The sequence below is a fragment of the Geotrypetes seraphini genome, chromosome 1 (assembly GCF_902459505.1).
Source record: "Geotrypetes seraphini chromosome 1, aGeoSer1.1, whole genome shotgun sequence".
In the NCBI taxonomy this organism is placed as follows: domain Eukaryota; kingdom Metazoa; phylum Chordata; class Amphibia; order Gymnophiona; family Dermophiidae; genus Geotrypetes; species Geotrypetes seraphini.
The window spans coordinates 212,692,303-212,710,538 of NC_047084.1; the positions used below are offsets into that span (position 1 = coordinate 212,692,303).

The 18,236-nt window shown below is 45.3% G+C and overlaps 1 protein-coding gene across 5 annotated transcripts in view; it reads right to left on the reverse strand.

The window, feature by feature from the left end:
* FIP1L1 (factor interacting with PAPOLA and CPSF1) overlaps positions 1 to 18,236 on the reverse strand; it is a 342,276-nt gene that overhangs the window by 202,007 nt on the left and 122,033 nt on the right. For all 5 annotated transcript variants that reach the window (XM_033945458.1, XM_033945476.1, XM_033945465.1 and 2 more), the window contains exon 11: positions 2,991 to 3,150. In XM_033945458.1, coding sequence (XP_033801349.1) covers positions 2,991 to 3,150 — 160 coding nt within the window. The remainder of the gene's footprint in view (positions 1 to 2,990; positions 3,151 to 18,236) is intronic.

Genomic DNA, 18,236 nt, shown 5'->3' on the forward strand with positions numbered 1-18,236 from the left:
CCCGTTTCCAGATCGTTAATAAATATATTGAATAGTAGAGGTCCCAGCACCGACCCCTGCGGAACTCCGCTCGTGACCCATTGCCAATCTAAGTATTGGCCCTTGACTCCAACCCTCTGTTTCCTGCCCGCTAGCCAGTGTTTGATCCATCGGTAGATATCCCCTCGCACCCCGTGGTTCCACAGTTTTTTAAGTAGCCGTTCGTGTGGTACCTTGTCGAAGGCTTTTTGGAAGTCAAGGTAAATGATGTCTATGGATTCACCCTTATCCATCTGACTGTTTATTCCCTCAAAGAAGTACAGCAAGTTTGTGAGGCATGACCTTCCCTTGCAGAAGCCATGCTGGCTCGCCTTCAGTTGTCCATTGTTTTCTATGTGTTCGCAGATTGTGTCCTTTACCATTGCTTCCATCATCTTTCCAGGAACCGAGGTCAAGCTCACAGGCCTGTAGTTTCCCGGGTCACCCCTTGATCCCTTCTTAAAGATGGGCGTGACATTTACTATTTTCCAGTCCTCTGGGATCTCCCCAGTTTTTAGGGAGAGGTTACATATTTGGCGAAGTGTCTCTGCTATTTCGTTTCTCAGTTCTTTTAGTACCCTTGGGTGGATGCCGTCCGGGCCCGGTGATTTGTCGCTCTTTAGTCTGTCTATCTGTCTGAGGACATCCTCTTTGCTTACCTCTAGTTGTACCAGCCTTTCGTCGTGTTCTCCGCTTATAATCACCTCGGGTTCTGGGATATTGGATGTGTCCTCTCTGGTGAAGACTGACGAGAAGAATTTGTTTAACCTTTCAGCTATCTCTTTTTCCTCCTTTATCGCTCCTTTCCTGTCTCCGTCGTCCAGTGGTCCCACTTCCTCTCTGGCTGGTTGTTTCCCTTTCACATACCTGAAGAAGGGTTTGAAGTTTCTTGCTTCTCCTGCCAGTCTTTCCTCATATTCTCTCTTTGCCTTCCTGACCTCTCGATGACATTCTTTCTGAAGCCAGTAAAGCACAGTTATTTACCGTAACAGGTGTTATCCTGGGAGAGCAGGCAGATATTCCCACATGTGGGTGACATCATCCATGGAAGGTCCCAAGAAAGTTTGCGACCGATCGCACCATGCATGCGTGAGTGCCTTCTTGCCCGATGTAGTTGCGCTGCTCCTCAGTTCATTAAGCCAGCAAAGAAGCCAACCAGGGGAGGTGTGTGGGTTGTGAGAATGTCTGCCTGCTGTCCCTGGATAACACGTTACAGATAAGTGCTTTATCCCAGGACAAGCAGGCAGCATATTCTCACATGTGGGTGACCTCCAAGCTAACCAGAATGGGATGGTGAGAGTGTTGACCTTTTAGGAAAATAAATTTTGTAATACAGTTTGGGCAAAGCACCCATCCCGTCTGGAAAAAGATTGCAGACAGTAATATGAGGTGAAGGTATGAATCGAGGACCAAGTAGCAGCTTTGTAGATTTCATCAATATGAGTACAGCGAAGAAAAGCTACAGAAGCTGCCATAGCTCGAACTTTATGGACTGTGAACCGACTCTCCAGTTGCAGCCCAGCCTGAGCATAACAGAACGATATGCACGAAGCCAACCAGTTTGAAATCGTTCTCTTCGAAACAGGATGCCCCAACTTGTTAGGATCAAACGAGACAAAAAGTTGTGGAGATGAATTGTGTGATTTAGTCCGTTGCAAATAGTAAGCTAATGCTCATTTGCAGTCCAGTGTATGGAGAGCCATTTTTCCAGGATGAGAATGAGGCTTGGGAAAAAATACTGGAAGAGCAATCGATTGATTGAGATGAAATTCAGTGATGACCTTTGGTAAGAACTTTGAATGAGTGTGAAGAACTACCTTATCATGGTGGAACACTGTAAATGATAGATTGGCTACCGATGCTTGAAGTTCATTCACTCTTCTGGCAGAAGTGAGAGTGATGAGAAAGACAACTTTACAAATAAGGTATTTGAGATGAGCAAGAAGACATTGGTTTAAATAGAGTCCTCATCAGCTTAGTAAGAACCACATTGAGATCCCATACCACTGGAGGTGGCTTGAGAGGCGGTTTACACTGAAAAGTCCTTTCATTAATCTGGAAATGAGAGGATGAGCAGTAAGAGGTTTACCATCCACTGGCTGATAAAAAGGCAGTGATAGCACTAAGATGGATTCTAATAGATGTAGATTTGAGGCCAGAGTCAGATAAATGGAGGAGATAATCCAAAATGAGGGAAACCGAAAAGGATTTAGGATCCTCATGATAAAGAATACACCAAGCAGAAAAACGTGTCCACTTTTGCTAGTAACACAGCTGAGTGGCTGGTTTTCTGGATGCAGTCAGAGGAGTTCACCAACAAGGGTGCCTACATATCAAGCTTGTCTTGGGAGAAATCACTGATCTTACTTGTAACCTTGAGCAAGTCACTTCACTCTCTATTCCTTGAAAAACAACTTAGAATGCATGCTTCCCCTATGACATAGAAATAAATACAGTATTTATACTGTAACTCATTTTAAATTCGGATTTATAAAAGCAAGTAATTTTCTTGGGACAGATACATGAAAGGCAACAGTAAGAATGGATGTGAAAAGAGGATGAAAATAAAGTATAGAGTATAGGCTGTAAACATAAATGTTTATCTACCAGGAATTGTAGAAAATGAAATAGGAGAATCAATAAAACTGAACTGGATGAATGATGATCTGCAGGCAATCAAGCATGTATAACTTACAGCTAGAGGATATTTAATGTTGTTAACATAAGCTCAGTCTGGCAGACTGTCATAGTATCTTAACTGCCAACATTTACAAAGCTTTTATGTAAAATAAATGTCAATAATTTTCTGTTTTCATCCCACTGGCAGTCACTAAAAGGTACTAAACATAATAATGGCTTTTAGGTTTATACATAAATGATCAATTATACTATTTAAAATTTTACTAGTAATAAACAAGCAGGAAAATATTTAATTTATCCTTGTTATTGGGAGGTAATGTCTATTTGTTTACCTGGTGGAGGGATAAGGGGTGGCGCAGAACTGACAGATGGAGGCGGAGGAAGGAAAGGTGGTGGTGGCAGATGAGTAGGCGGAGCTCCAGGAGGGAAAAATGGAGGTGGTGGCTTGATAAAATTGTTATCTACTTCAGAGGGAGACTGCTCCGATAATACCTAAAAGAATAAAAAACAAAATTATTCTGGTTAAAATTTTTGACGGAGATTACTTTCTCATACACAGATAAACATGAAATAGAATACTTATTCTCAACCTGACATTTTACAAAGCACAAAATTAGTACACTAAAAGTTGTTTTTTTTTTTTAAATTGAAATTTAATGCAGTTAAAACATCCAGTTTATATATTCATATATAAAACAATACATTAATTCACTGTATAACTTATTTCTTGATAAATACTAAAAGTATCAAAATACCTATAATAGTTACTGTGTCCCAATCCTCCCATTCCACACTCCCCCTCCCACTCACCCCAATGGGAAGATGTGTGCAGGAGATTTATAAAGTATAAAAGAAAAAATTAAAAGAAAAGAAAAAATATATCAGAGATCAATGGAACCATCCTTTTGGGAATACATCCAGATTTCATATGCACCCCAAATGGAGCCCCAGTAGATCTGGTTGTTTCCAAGCAGATGCCAGGACAAGTCGACCTGCTGTCATTATCAGATGTATCCATTTCTGATATTTCAGAGGCAGGGAAACTGGTCCTTTATTCAACAAGCAACAATCCATGGTCTTGGGAATCTCAATATTTAGTACCTCTTCAATAAATGCAACAATGGGGGGATCAAAATTGTTTGAAATGTCTTATAAAATTTAGCAGTAAAACCATCTAATCCTGGCAATTTTCCCACCGGCATATCTTTAATAGCCCATGTTAATTCTTTCACTGTAATGGGGAGGGAGAGTTCCATGTTTTCACCAGGAGTAAAACCAGGTAGCTGTATAGAATTCAGGTAGGCACGGATGTCCGCTTCTTCCACTATATATTCAGGTTGATATAGATGATGATAGTAGTTAATAAAAGCTTGTTGAATATGGTCTAAGGTAGTGCAATCTCCAGTTGGGCCTTGTATACGAATGATGACATTACGAACTTGTCTTTTTTTCAGCTTATGAGACAGTATTCTACCTGCTCTATTGTTTGTTTCAAAATATTCTTGGCGTAGCCATTGGAGTCTAACCCTAATTATCTCCAAGTCTAACGCCTGAAGATCTAGCTTAAGTTGTTGTAATTTTGCTTCTTTTTCAGGGGGTAAACTCACATCCTTACGATTCCATTCTAATGTATAAATCTGGTCTCACAGATCCTCAATCTTAAGCATACGTGCCCTCTGAACATGTGTCCCCAAAGCAATAATTTTACCCCGCAAAACCATTTTTAGACATTCCCAAAGGGTCTCTGGAGAAGTATCTCCTGTGCCATTTTTTTGCCCACTCACTCAATTTGTTCAGGTCTCTTTGTAGTTCTTTACATTCCTCAACAGTTCTAACCCTACTGGAGAGTTTTGTGTCGTCCACAAATTTTATAACTTCGCACTTCGTCCCTGTTTCCAGGTCATTAATGAATATATTGAACAGCAGAGGTCCCAGTACTGACCCCTGTGGGACACCACTCGTGACCCCTTTCCAGTCAGAGTAGTGTCCCTTTACTCCTACCCTCTGTTTCCTGTCCACCAGCCAATTTTTGATCCATCTGTGCATGTCCCCTTCCAACCCGTGGCTCCACAGTTTCCTTAGTAGGCGCTCATGGGGTACCTAGTCGAAGGCTTTTTGGAAATCCGGATATACAATGTCTATGTGGGTCATCTTTGTCCAATTGTACGCTTATCCCCTCAAAGAAGTGCAGTAGGTTCGTTTGGCATAATCTTCCTTTAAAAAAAAAACATGCTGGCTTGTTCTCATCAGTTTATTTTTTTCTATATGCTCATTGATACTGTCCTTGATCAATGATTCAGCCATCTTCCCCGAAACTGAGGTCAAGCTCACCGGTCTGTAGTTCCCCAGGTTGCCTCTCAATCCTTTTTTGAAAATAGGTGTAACATTCGCTATCCTCCAGTCCAATACTGGTCGCCATACCTTAAGAAGGTTATGGCGATACTCGAGGCGGTCCAGAGAAGAGCAACAAGGATGATAAAAGGCATGGAAAACCTTTCATATGCTGAAAGGCTAGAGAAGTTGGGGCTCTTTTCCTGGAAAAGCAGAGACTTAGAGGGGACATGATAGAGACTTATAAGATCATGAAAGGCATAGAGAAGGTGGAGAGGGACAGATTCTTTAGACTAGTGGGGGCAACAAAAACAAGAGGGCATTCAGAAAAATTAAAAGGAGACAGATTCAGAATGAATGCTAGGAAGTTCTTCTTCATTCAGAGCGTGGTAGACACTTGGAATGCGCTTCCAGAAGAGGTGATAGGACAGAGTACGATACTGGGTTTCAAAAACGGATTGGATGATTTCCTGAAGGAGAAGGGGATTGAAGGGTATAGATAGAGGGTTACTATACAGGATATTAAATGATTAAGAAATAAAAGTTTTAGGTAAAGGATCACTTACAGGTCATGGACCTGGAGGGCCGCTGCGGGAGCCGACTGCTGGGCACGATGGACCCCTGGTCTGTCCCAGCAGAGGCAATGCTTATGTTCTTATGTCATTAAATTGTAAATATTTTCCTATATCTTTACCTAATTTTTGTATATGTGCAGAGTCTAGCAGGAGACTATCGTCTAGATTCCAATATTTTCTACCAGACTGGGCAGATTGTATCACTAGATTAAAACAAATTGGAGCATGATCAGACCATATCCTAGTTTCTATGGAAGAGGAGCTAACAGCCTCTATCAGATCTTTCCCCACTAACCAAAGATCGATTATGGAATATGTAAAATGGACATCAGAATAGAATGTATACTCAATCACTGTAGGGTGTTGATGTTTCCGTAAATCAATGAGATCCCATAATTCCAAAATAAACGTAATTGGCATTGCTGAGCTTTACCATAATTTACAACAGTATTAGAATTATCCAGCTTCACATTTAAGGTAAGATTGAAATTGCCTCCTACTATAATTTTCCCTTATTAATAATAATAATAACAGTTTATATATCGCAGGACCGTGAAGTTCTATGCGGTTTACAATGATTAAAAGATGTTACAGATTGAGTAGATTTAACAAAGTTAAGGGTTAGTGATTAACAGTTCTGGGGATCAGTAGTTGTGGACTAAGATTGTATAGGTCAGTTACCTAAATACTTCAAGAACAGATATGTTTTTAGGAATTTCCTAAATTCCCCATAAGTAATATGCATAAGCAGTTGTTCCAGATCTTTACCCTATAATGCTGCTTGATGTGAGAAAAGATGTTGATGATGACTTTTAAATTTACATCCTCTAACCGATGGAGAAACAAAATTCAGAAGTGAGCTTCTCTTATGTTTGTTTGTTGTGAAAGAGAAAAGGTCAATTATATATTTAGTGGCCAAACCGTATAGTACCTTAAAGCAAAAACATCCAAACTTGAACTTCACACGTGCTTCCATCGGCAGCCAGTGTAGAAGTCGGTAGGAAGGTGTTATATGATCGAACTTCTTCAACCCACAAAGTAGCCTGATCGCCTCATTTTGTACCAGTTGCAATCGCCGCATATTCTTCTGGTGAATTGCCAAATAGGCGATGTTACAGTAATCAAGTTGGCTCAGTATAAGGGATTGTACCAGAATTCTAAATGATGAAACATCAAAGTATGCTCTTATGGACCGAAGCTTCCAGAGGATAGAAACATAGAAACATAGAAACTGACGGCAGAAAAGGGCCATAGCCCATCGAGTCTGCCCATACCAATGACCCACTCCCTGATTCTTACTCTCCTAGAGATCCCACATGAATATCCCATTTTCTCTTGAAATCTAACACGCTGCTGGCCTCAATCACCCTCTGAGGCAGCTCGTTCCAATGATCTACCACCCTTTCAGTGAAGAAGTACTTCCTCGCATCACCCTGAAATTTCCCTCCCCTGATTTTCAGCGAGTGTCCTCTGGTTACTGAGGGCCCTGTAAGACTGAAGATATCATCTTTCACCTCTATACGCCCAGTAATATACTTAAAGGTCTCAATCATGTCCCCTCTCTCTCTTCGCTCCTCCAGTGAGTACATCCTCAGTTTTTTTAACCTTTCTTCATACGTGAGTTCCCTGAGCCCCAAAACCATCCTGGTAGCCATTCGCTGAACCGACTCAATTCTCAACACATCTTTTCGGTAGTGTGGTCTCCAGAATTGAACACAATACTCGAGATGAGGTCTCACCATGGATCTGTACAGCGGCATTATGACTTCAGGTTTTCTGCTGACAAAACCCCTACGGATACAGCCCATCATTTGTCTTGCCCTGGACGATGCCTTCTCCACTTGATTGGCAGCCTTCATATCGTCGCTAATGATCACTCCTAAATCACGTTCCACCGTGGTCCTGGACAAGGTTTCACCATTTAGTGTGTAAGTTCTGTGTGGATTTTTTTTGCCTAGGTGCATTACTTTACATTTTTTAGCATTGAAGCCCAGCTGCCAAGTTGATAACCACTGTTCAAGCTGTCTTAGGTCCTGCGTCATAAAGTCAGGCACACTGCTTTTGCCAACTATGTTGCATAGTTTGGCATCATCGGCAAACAGTGATACTTTTCCTCTAAGTCCTTGGGTCAAATCTCCTATGAATAAATTGAATAGAATCGGCCCTAAGACGGAGCCCTGAGGTACTCCACTCATCACTGCTGACGTTTTGGAGGGGGGTACCGTTTACCATCACCCTTTGAAGCCTACCATCTAGCCAATCCCTTACCCATGTTGTGAATGTATCCCCTAATCCCATCGATTTTAGTTTGTTCAACAGCCTGCGGTGTGGAACGCTATCAAAAGCTTTGCTGAAGTCCAAGTATATCACGTCAAGGGACTCACCGGCATCCAGATGACTGGTCACCCAATCAAAGAAGTCAATCAGATTAGATTGGCAGGACCTTCCCCTGGTGAATCCGTGTTGATGTGGATCACGTAGATTTTCTTCATCTAGAATTCTGTCAAGTTCCTGTTTGATCAGTGTTTCCATGAGTTTGCACACTATGGATGTAAGACTCACCGGTCTGTAATTTCCTGTCTCCGTTCTGCAGCCCTTTTTGTGGAGTGGAATTACGTTAGCTGTTTTCCAGTCTAGGGGTACTATTCCCGTGCGCATGGAAAGATTGAAGAGTACGGATAGTGGTTCAGCCAGAACTTCACTCAGCTCTCTGAGTACCCTGGGGTGTAGATTGTCTGGCCCCATAGCTTTGTCTACTTTGAGTCTTGAAAGTTCGTGGTAGACATTACTAGGTGTAAACTCGTAGTCACGAAACAGGTCATTTTGGCTGTTTCTTATTTGTAGTTGCGGACCATCTCCCGGTGCTTCACAGGTGAATACTGAGCAGAAGTATTCGTTTAGCAGTTCTGCTTTGGTAGTATCAGATTCTGCGTAGTTTCCATCTGATTTCCTAAGGCGTTCTATTCCATTTTTGTTTCTCTTCCTGTTGCTAATGTACCTGAAGAAGGATTTGTCCCCTTTTTTAATGTTCCGTGCTAAATCTTCCTCTGTTTGAAGTTTGGCTTCCCTGACTGCCTTTTTGACAGCCTTAGATCTGGCCTGATAGTCTTCTTTTGCCTCCCTTTTCCCAAGATGTTTGTAGGTAATAAATGTTTCTTTTTTCATTTTAATGAGGTCAGAAATTTCCTTGTTGAACCATTGTGGTTTTTTGTTTCTCCGGCGTTTGCTTACTGTTTTTACGTAGCGGCTAGATGCTTCGTTCAGGATGGATTTTAGGTTTGACCACATAGTTTCCGGATTGTCAGTTTCTGCATGGTTTTGCAGCTCTTGATGGACAAAGTCTCTCATGTGGTCGAAATCTGCCTCCCTAAAGTTGAGGACCCTCGTTGCTGTGTTTGATTTAGAGAAGCCTTTTCTGAGGTTGAGCCATACCATGTTGTGGTCGCTGGAGGCCAGCGTGTCTCCCACTGATACTTCCGAGACACTGTCTCCATTTGTGAGTACCAGGTCCAGTATTGCTTTTTCCCTGGTGGGCTCTAATACCATTTGTTTTAGTTGTGCACCCTTAATGGAGGTTATTATTCTCTTGCTACCGCTCGTAGTTGCTGAGAGGGTGTTCCAGTCTGCATCTGGCATGTTGAAGTCGCCTAACAGTACTGTGTCACCACGCAAAGTGATGTTCTCTATGTCCTCAATCAATTCTTTGTCTTCGTCTTCCTTTTGTCTCGGAGGCCTGTATACCACACCGAGGTAAAGGCATTTTTCGTTCCCTCTGGCCAGGTTTACCCAAAGTGATTCCCCTGTGTATCTAACCTCTGTGATCCTGGTAGTTTTGATATTATCCTTAGTGTATAGTGCTACCCCCCCCTCCTAATTTGCCCTCTCTGTCCCTTCGAAGTAGATTGTAGCCTGGTATAACCATATCCCACCCATGCGAGTCTGTGAACCAGGTCTCGGATATCGCTACTATGTCAAGGTCTGCATTCCTTATTTCTGTTTCTAGTTCCAGGATTTTGTTGCCCAAGCTGTGTGCATTAACATACATTGCTCTCCAAATTTGTGATGATATGCCTATCCCCGTTAGTGTACTTGCCTTAGGCTCAGAATTGTGTATACTATGGGTATTTACCTTAGGCTCAGAAGGAATCCACCTGATCTTTCATGGTCAGGTTCTGATCCAATGTTACTCTCAATACCTTCATAGTAGATTGAATAGGATAGCTAAGATTATTGATGCACATTGATGTTTTAGTGTCAAGTGGGTGTGGTGAAGCTATAAAAAATTTTGTTTTTTCTGGATTAAGCTTTAGTCTGAATTCGATCATCCATTGTTCCATCAAATTTAGTACTTCTGTTGCTTTATGGGTAGCTTCCGAGAGAGGTAGTGAATGGGATAATGATCGTAAAGTCATCTGCATGTTGTATCAATATATCCCTTATTTTATTATAAAAGGCACCTTGATTCACATTGGGAGCATAAAGATTTAACAGAGTATATAATTTACCTCCCATAAATATTTTTAAGAGCAAAAATTGACCTTCTTTATCACAGACCACCTCTTTAACATCTAATTAGCAAAAAAGTTAGATTTGTTAGAAGCAAAATAAATTTCTTTATAGTGAGCATGATGAAAAAATGTTTCGTGAGCAGGTTATAAGTGCATTTCTTGTAAAAAACCAATTGTCATCTTAACTCTACCAGCCTCCTGAAAGTAAAGTTGTCATTTACGCTGAGAATTTAGTCCCCGAACATTCAGGGACATAACAACTCGTTCAATTATTTGATAAACAAAAAAGTAAAAAAAAACCCTGCAGATTAATATGTATCAGATGCAGGCTATGTTTATTGTACCAAATATTTAATGCAGTTACTGATATCACCTTTTCACAAACCAACGGACCGAGACGGAGAACATGCCTTCTTCAGGGGTCCATGGTTGATAAGGTTTGAGATAAAACCACAATAAAAATGGTATAAAACAAAGGCCTGTGTGGACAGGTTCATGAGCCGACAGTGCACCGCAAAAAACAAAAGTCAAAGCGAAACAAGTGCCAGAGATACACTCCTTAACATATATTTTCCCAATTGCTCATCAAACCCATGCATATCTTTACACCATTCATAACACATACATATCTCTCTCTGCACACATCCTCCCACCCAATTAATCCCCCAACCCCCCTACCACTAGAGTGAGATACTTCAGATGAGCCGTAGGCATTAGTTCAAATAGAAGCTTCATCAATTGAGCAAGAACAACATTGAGATTCCAAACCATTGAAGGCGGATTGAGAGGAGATTTAACATTGAAAAGTCCTTTCATAAATTTGGAAACTACCGAATGAGCAGAGAGGGGTTTCCCTTCAATAGGCTGGTGAAAAGCATCAATTGCACTGAGATGGACTCGGATCAATGTAGACTTGAGGCCAGAGGTGGATAAGTGCAAAAGATAATCTAGAACAGAAGATAAGGAGGAATCTTGAGGCTACTTATCATGCGAGATACACCATGTAGAAAATCTAGTCCATATTTGGTAGTAGCATTGTCCAGTGGCAGGCTTTCTAGACACCTCTAAAATGTCTCTTATAGGTTGAGAAAACTGAAGAGGAGTTATGTTGAGAGGTACCAAGCTGTCAGGTGGAGAGACTACAGGTTACATAGAAACATAGAGTATGATGGCAGAAAAGGGTTGTTGGCCCAACAAGTCTGCACACTCAAAGAACCCTCCTTCTAAGCATTTTCCCAGAGCGAACCTACATGTTTATCCCATCGTCCCTTGAACTCGAGCGTGGTACTGGCCTCAACTACCTGACTTGGAAGAACATTCCATCGATCAACCACCCTTTTGGTGAAGAAATATTTCCTGATGTTACCATGAAATCTCCCACCCTTGAGTTTGAGCAGATGCCCTCTTGTTGCCGTGGGACCTGTAAGGAAAAATATATCTTCCTCCACCTCAATACGGCCCATAAGATATTTGAATGTCTCTATCATGTCACCCCTCTCTCTGCGTTCTTCGAGAGAATATAACTGTAGCCTGCTTAGACGTTCTTCATATGGGAGATCCTTAAGTCCTGAGACCATCTTAGTGGCCATTCGCTGAACCGACTCTATTCTCTTCACATCCTTTTGATAATGTGGCCTCCAAAACTGAACACAGTACACCAGATGAGGTCTCACCATGGACCTGTAACTCAGCATTGGGATGAAGTAGAGACCTTTGACTCTGTGTAAGCAGAGAGAGAAAAACTGGTAGAAGGTATGGCTCCCTGTTGCTGAGATCAAGTAGAAGGGAGTACCAAGGTTGTCTCGGCCACCAAGGAGCTATCAGTATCATGGTGGCATGATCGTTCTTCAATTTGACTAGTCTTGAGAATGAGAGGGAATGGAGGGAATCCGTAAAGGAAGAGATTCGTCCATCTGCCTTGAGGTGATTAGGAGAATATATCCTGGAGTAGAACTGAGGCAGTTTGTGGTTGTGGGGAGATGCAAAGAGATCTATCTGAGGAGTTCCACACTGCGAAAAAATGTGATGAAGAGGCAAGGAATTGAGTGTCCATTCGTGAGGTTGCTAAAGACGACTCAATTTGTCCGCCAAACAGTTTTTTGCCCCTTGGTTGTAGACAGCTTTCAGGAAGGTGTTGTGGAGGATTGCCAAGTCCCAAACCTTCAGAGCTTCTTGACAAGGGGAGAGAGATCCCATTCCTCCATGCTTGTTGACATAGTACATGGCGACTTGATTGTCCGTCCAAATGAGGATTACCTGGTCGTGAAGAAGATGTTGAAAAGCTTTGAGAGCATTGAAGATCGATTTGAGTTCCAACAGATTGATGTGACACTGACAATCCATGCTGGACCAGTGGCCTTGAGTACAGAGCCCATCGTGATAAGCCCCCCAAGAGTAGGTCGAAAAATCTGTCATGAGGACCTTCTGATGAGGAGGCGTTTGAAACAGCAAGCCTCTGAGAGATTGAAAGACAGCATCCACCAGCAGAGAGACTGTCTCAATGATGGAGTGATTGCAATGTGTCGAGAGAGTGGTTCGCAAGTCTGCGCCCACTGAGATGCCAGGGTCCACTGAGGAATTTTGAGGTGAAGTCTGGCAAAATGAGTCACATGCACTGTGGAGGCCATGTGACCTAGAAGTACCATCATGTGTCTCGCTGAGATTGAAGAGCGGGAAGACACTGCATGACAGAGTTGAAGAAGAACATCCAGACATTGTTGAGGAAGGAATGCCCTGAGTTGGATAGTGTCCAGAACAACTCCAATGAACTGTAGAGTCTGAGAGGGCTGAAGTTGGGATTTGGGAAAGTTGATTTCGAATCCCAAGCTTTGTAGGAGCCACATAGTCCATTGGGTCGCTACAATAATCCCCTGAGATGTTGAATCTTTGATGAGCCAGTCGTCTAAGTAGGGAAACACCTGAAGACCATGGTTCCTTAGAGCTGCTGCTACCACCACCAGGTACTTGGTGAACACCCTGGGAGATGAAGCCAGACCAAATGGTAGCACTCTGTATTGGTAATGCAGATTCCCCACCCGAAATCTGAGGTACTAACGTGAAGTCGGATAAATGGGGATGTGAGTATAAGCCTCCTTGAGATCTAGAGAACATAAAGCAATGTTACTTACCGTAACAGTTGTTATCCAGGGACAGCAGGCAGCTATTCTCACTAGTGGGTGATGTCATCCGACAGAGCCCCGATACGGACATCTTGCAAGCATGTCTTGCTTGAAAAAACTCAGAAGTTTCGAGATGCCCGCACCGCGCATGCGCCAGTGCCTTCCCGCCCGATGCTCCGGGCGTGTCTCCTCAGTTCAGGTAGCTAGCAGAGAAGCCAACCCAGGGGAGGTGGGTGGGACGTGAGAATAGCTGCCTGCTGTCCCTGGATAACAACTGTTACGGTAAGTAACATTGCTTTATCCCAGGACAAGCAGGCAGGTATTCTCACTAGTGGGTGACCTCCAAGCTAACCTCAATGGGATGGAGGGAGAGTTGGCAACTTAGGAGAACAAATTTTGTAACACAGTTTGGCCAAACTGTCCATCCCTTCTGGAGAAAGTATCCAGACAATAATGAGAGGTGAATGTATGAACCGAGGACCAAGTGGCAGCCTTACAAATTTCCTCAATCGGTGTCGATCTGAGGAAGGCTACAGAGGCTGCCATTGCTCTGACCCTATGGGCCGTGACCTTACAGGGAAGGGGTAATCCAGCCTGGGCATAGCAGAAAGAGATACAAGCCACCATCCAATTGGAGATGGTACGCTTCGATACAGGTCGTCCCAACTTGTTTGGATCAAAGGAGACGAAAAGTTGAGGAGCAGTTCTGTGTGGTTTGGTGCGATCCAAGTAGAAAGCCAAAGCACGTTTACAGTCCAGAGTGTGCAGAGCAGATTCTCCAGGATGAGAATGAGGCTTTGGAAAAAACACTGGAAGCACGATGGATTGGTTGAGATGAAATTCAGAGACCACCTTAGGTAGGAATTTCGGATGAGTGCGGAGGACCACCTTGTCATGATGAAAAACTGTGAAAGGCGGGTCCGCCACCAAGGCCTGAAGCTCACTGACCCTGCGAGCAGATGTGAGGGTCACCAGAAACACCACTTTCCAAGTGAGAAACTTTCGGTGAGCCTTGCTCAGAGGCTCAAAAGGAGGTTTCATAAGCTGAGAAAGGACAACATTTAGATCCCAAACCACTGGAGGCGGTTTGAGAGGAGGATTAACATGAAAAAGTCCTTTCATAAATCTGGAAACCACAGGATGAGAAGAGAGAGGTTTCCCTTGTAGAGGCTGATGGAAAGCCGCAATAGCACTCAGGTGGAATCGTATAGATGTTGACTTGAGACCAGACTGAGACAAGTGTAGAAGATAATCCAATACAGAGGAAAGAGAGGCTCGTTGAGGCTCCTTAGAATTGGAAACACACCAAGAAGAAAATCTAGACCACTTCTGGGAGTAGCATTGACGAGTAGCAGGCTTCCTAGAAGCTTCCAAGACCTCCCTCACCGCCTGGGAAAACTGGCGAGGAGTTACGTTGAGAGGAACCAAGCTGTCAGGTGAAGAGACTGCAGGTTGGGATGAAGCAGTGAACCCTGATGTTGAGTAAGCAGTGAAGGAAACACTGGAAGAAGGATCGGCTCCCTGCTGCTGAGTTGAAGTAGAAGGGAGAACCAAGGTTGTCTGGGCCACCGAGGAGCAATCAGAATCATGGTGGCATGGTCCGATCTCAACTTGACCAGAGTCTTTTGAATGAGAGGAAAAGGGGGGAACGCATACAGGAAGCGATTCCCCCAATCCAGTAGAAAGGCATCTGCCTCGAGACGATGAGGAGTGTAGATCCTGGAGCAAAAAAGAGGCAGTTTGAAGTTGTGGGGAGCCGCAAAGAGATCTATCTGCGGCGTTCCCCACTGAGCAAAGATCTGATGAAGGGGCCTGGAATGAAGGGTCCATTCGTGAGGCTGGAGAAGCCGACTCAGCTTGTCCGCCAAGACATTGTCCTTCCCCTGAATGTAGACAGCTTTGAGGAAGGAGTTGTGGCGAACCGCCCAATCCCAGACTCTGAGAGCTTCCTGGCAGAGGGAGGCCGAGCCCGTGCCCCCTTGCTTGTTCACATAATACATGGCGACCTGATTGCCGGTGCGAATGAGGACGACCATGTCGTGCAGCAGATGTTGAAAAGTTTGAAGAGCATTGAAGATGGCTTGAATTTGGTGGAGTCGGTCCGCACAGGTCCAGAATCCCTGAGTGCGGAGCCCATCCAGATGTGCTCCCCAGGCATAGGTCGAGGAATCGGTTGTGAGAACCTTCTGGTGGGGAGGAGAATGAAACAACAAACCTCTGGATAGATTCGAAGAGGTCATCCACCAGAGTAGAGATTGCCGAAGGGCAGGAGTGACTGTGATGTGTCGAGACAACGGATCCGACACCTGAGTCCACTGAGATGCCAGGGTCCACTGAGGAATCCTGAGGTGGAGCCTGGCAAACGGCGTCACATGAACTGTAGAGGCCATGTGGCCCAAGAGGACCATCATGTGTCTCGCTGAGATGGTCTGGCGAGAAGACACAGACTGGCAGAGATGAAGAAGAGCATCCATGCACTGAGAAGGAAGGAATGCTCTGAGACGAATGGTATCCAGGACAGCCCCGATGAAGGGCAGAGACTGGGTCGGCTGCAGCTGAGACTTGGGGAAGATGATCTCGAATCCCAAACTCTGCAGAAACAGAATCGTGGACCGGGTCGCCGAGAGAACCCCCAAGGCCGAGGGAGCCTTGATCAGCCAGTCGTAGAGGTAGGGGAATACCTGAAGACCCTGATTCCTGAGTGCTGCGGCCACCACCACCAGACACTTTGTGAAGACTCTGGGAGACGAAGACAGGCCGAATGGAAGCACTCGGTACTGCAGATGGAGATGTCCCACCCGAAATCTGAGGAACCTGCGAGAGGCCGGATGAATTGGGATATGAGTATAGGCCTCCTTGAGATCCAGAGAGCATAACCAGTCGTTCTGCTCGAGGAGGGGGTAGAGAGAAGCAAGTGTCAGCATGCGAAACCTCTCTTTGACAAGGAATTTGTTGAGGACCCTGAGGTCCAGAATGGGTTGCAGGTCGCCCGTCTTCTTCGGGACAAGGAAGTACCGGGAGTAAAATCCCTGGTTCAGTTGGTCCGTTGGAACCGGCTCCACGGTACGAAGCCGGAGCAAAGCCTGAGCCTCCTGAAGAAGAAGGGCGGTCTGAGTCAAGTTGGAAGGATACTCTCTTGGAGGATGATCCGGAGGGACCCGATGGAAATGAAGAGAGTATCCCTCCCTGATGATAGTAAGGACCCAGAGGTCGGTTGTTATGGCCTCCCAGCGATGATAAAAATGATGGAGGCGCCCTCCGATGGGAAAAACAGGGGGAGGCAGAACGAGGTTGGTTATGCCCTCGACGAGACAGTCAAAAAGGCTGAGTGGTCTTAGGGACAGCATGCGACTGAGACTTAGGCTGACCCTTCTGGGGAGGCTGACGCTTCGCCGGTTGTCTCGCAGGAGGAGTTTGCCTCGGCTGATAACGCCTCTGGTAAATCAACGGTGGACGAGAAGGTCGAGACTGCTGAGGCTTGGGCTTCGGTCGAAGGATAGATTGGAAGGACTTTTCGTGGTCCGACAACTTCTTCGTGACAGTCTCGATGGATTCGTCAAAAAGATCCGCCCCAGCACACGGGACGTTCGCCAGGCGGTCCTGAAGATTCGGGTCCATATCAATGGTCCGCAACCAGGCCAACCAGCGCATCGCCACCGAGCAAGCCGCCGCTCGGGCAGAAAGCTCGAACGCATCATAGGCAGATTGCATCAACTGAAGTCGGAGTTGGGACAACGAAGCAACCACTTCCTCAAACTCAAACCTAGCCTGGGACTCGATGTATGGAGTGAACTTTCGAAGAACAGGCAGAAAAAATTCCAAGTAGGTTGCAAAGTGGAAGTTGTAATTCAGGACTCTAGATGCCATCATCGAATTCTGATAGATGCGTCGCCCAAACTTATCCATGGTTCTGCCCTCGCGGCCCGGAGGAACGGAAGCGTAGACCTGGCCAGGGTGAGACCGCTAGAGCGAGGATTCGACCAGGAGGGACTGGTGCGAAAGCTGAGGATCCTCGAAGCCTTTATGATGTACCGTGCGGTACCGCAAATCCAATTTGCCAGGGACCGCAGGGATATAGTAAGGAGACTCGAAGCAGCGCACGAAGGTCTGGTCGAGGAGCTTATGCAGGGGAAGCCTCAAGGACTCCGCCGGAGGCCAAGGCAAGTGCATGGTATCGAGATACTCTTTGGAATATCGAGACCCCGCATCTAGAGTAATGTCCAAGTCATCCGCCATCTGTCTGAGGAACGATGAAAAGGACAGTTGGTCCACCGTCGCCAGTCCGCGAGGCGGACTAGAAGAAGACGAAGCCTCAGCCTCCAAAGAGGCCTGCGAGCAACAGGACGAGTAGAAAACTTCGGGGTCCTCGAACTCCGGGCCCGGAGGAGGAGACCCAGTCGAAGCCGCATACCCCAACCGAGGCAATTTCTTCTGAGGCGAGACGGTTGAGTGTCGAGAGGAATGCTTCGAAGAATGCCTGGATCGATGCCCCTCTCGATGCCTGGAAGGGGATCGAGTCCTTCTGTGCGAGACTAGGTCAGACGCTTCCAAGGAGCAGATTGGACTCGATGCCGTCGATCGCAAAGGTGGAAGAGTCGGTGCTTCTCTGGACGTCGCCCAGGCTTGATAGGGAGTTCGGAAGAACTCGTCCTGCTTCCTGCTATGCCCCGGACTGGATGGCCCCGAAGGTGGGCGCCACACTGAATCATGGGGCGGAGTAATCGTCACTAAACGAGGGTTTCCTCGAGGGAATGGGCTCCAAAGGAGGCATATCACTAAGAGAAGCCCTTCTCGAGGGAATCGTTTCCAAAGGAGGCATAGCACTCTCGGAGGACCTCCTTGAGGACCCGGACACCACACGCCGCTCCTCCTCTCCGAGCAACGAGGTCGAGCGGCGAGGAGGAGGAGGAGGGGGCGGTCCGCCCCTCGAAGCCGAAGCAGGGAGGTCACCCTGGATGGTGGCGATCAGACGAGGCCCCATGGTTGCATGAGCTCAACGAACTGAGCCTCCAGAATGCATCGTAGCGAAGCCGATATGGAGGGAT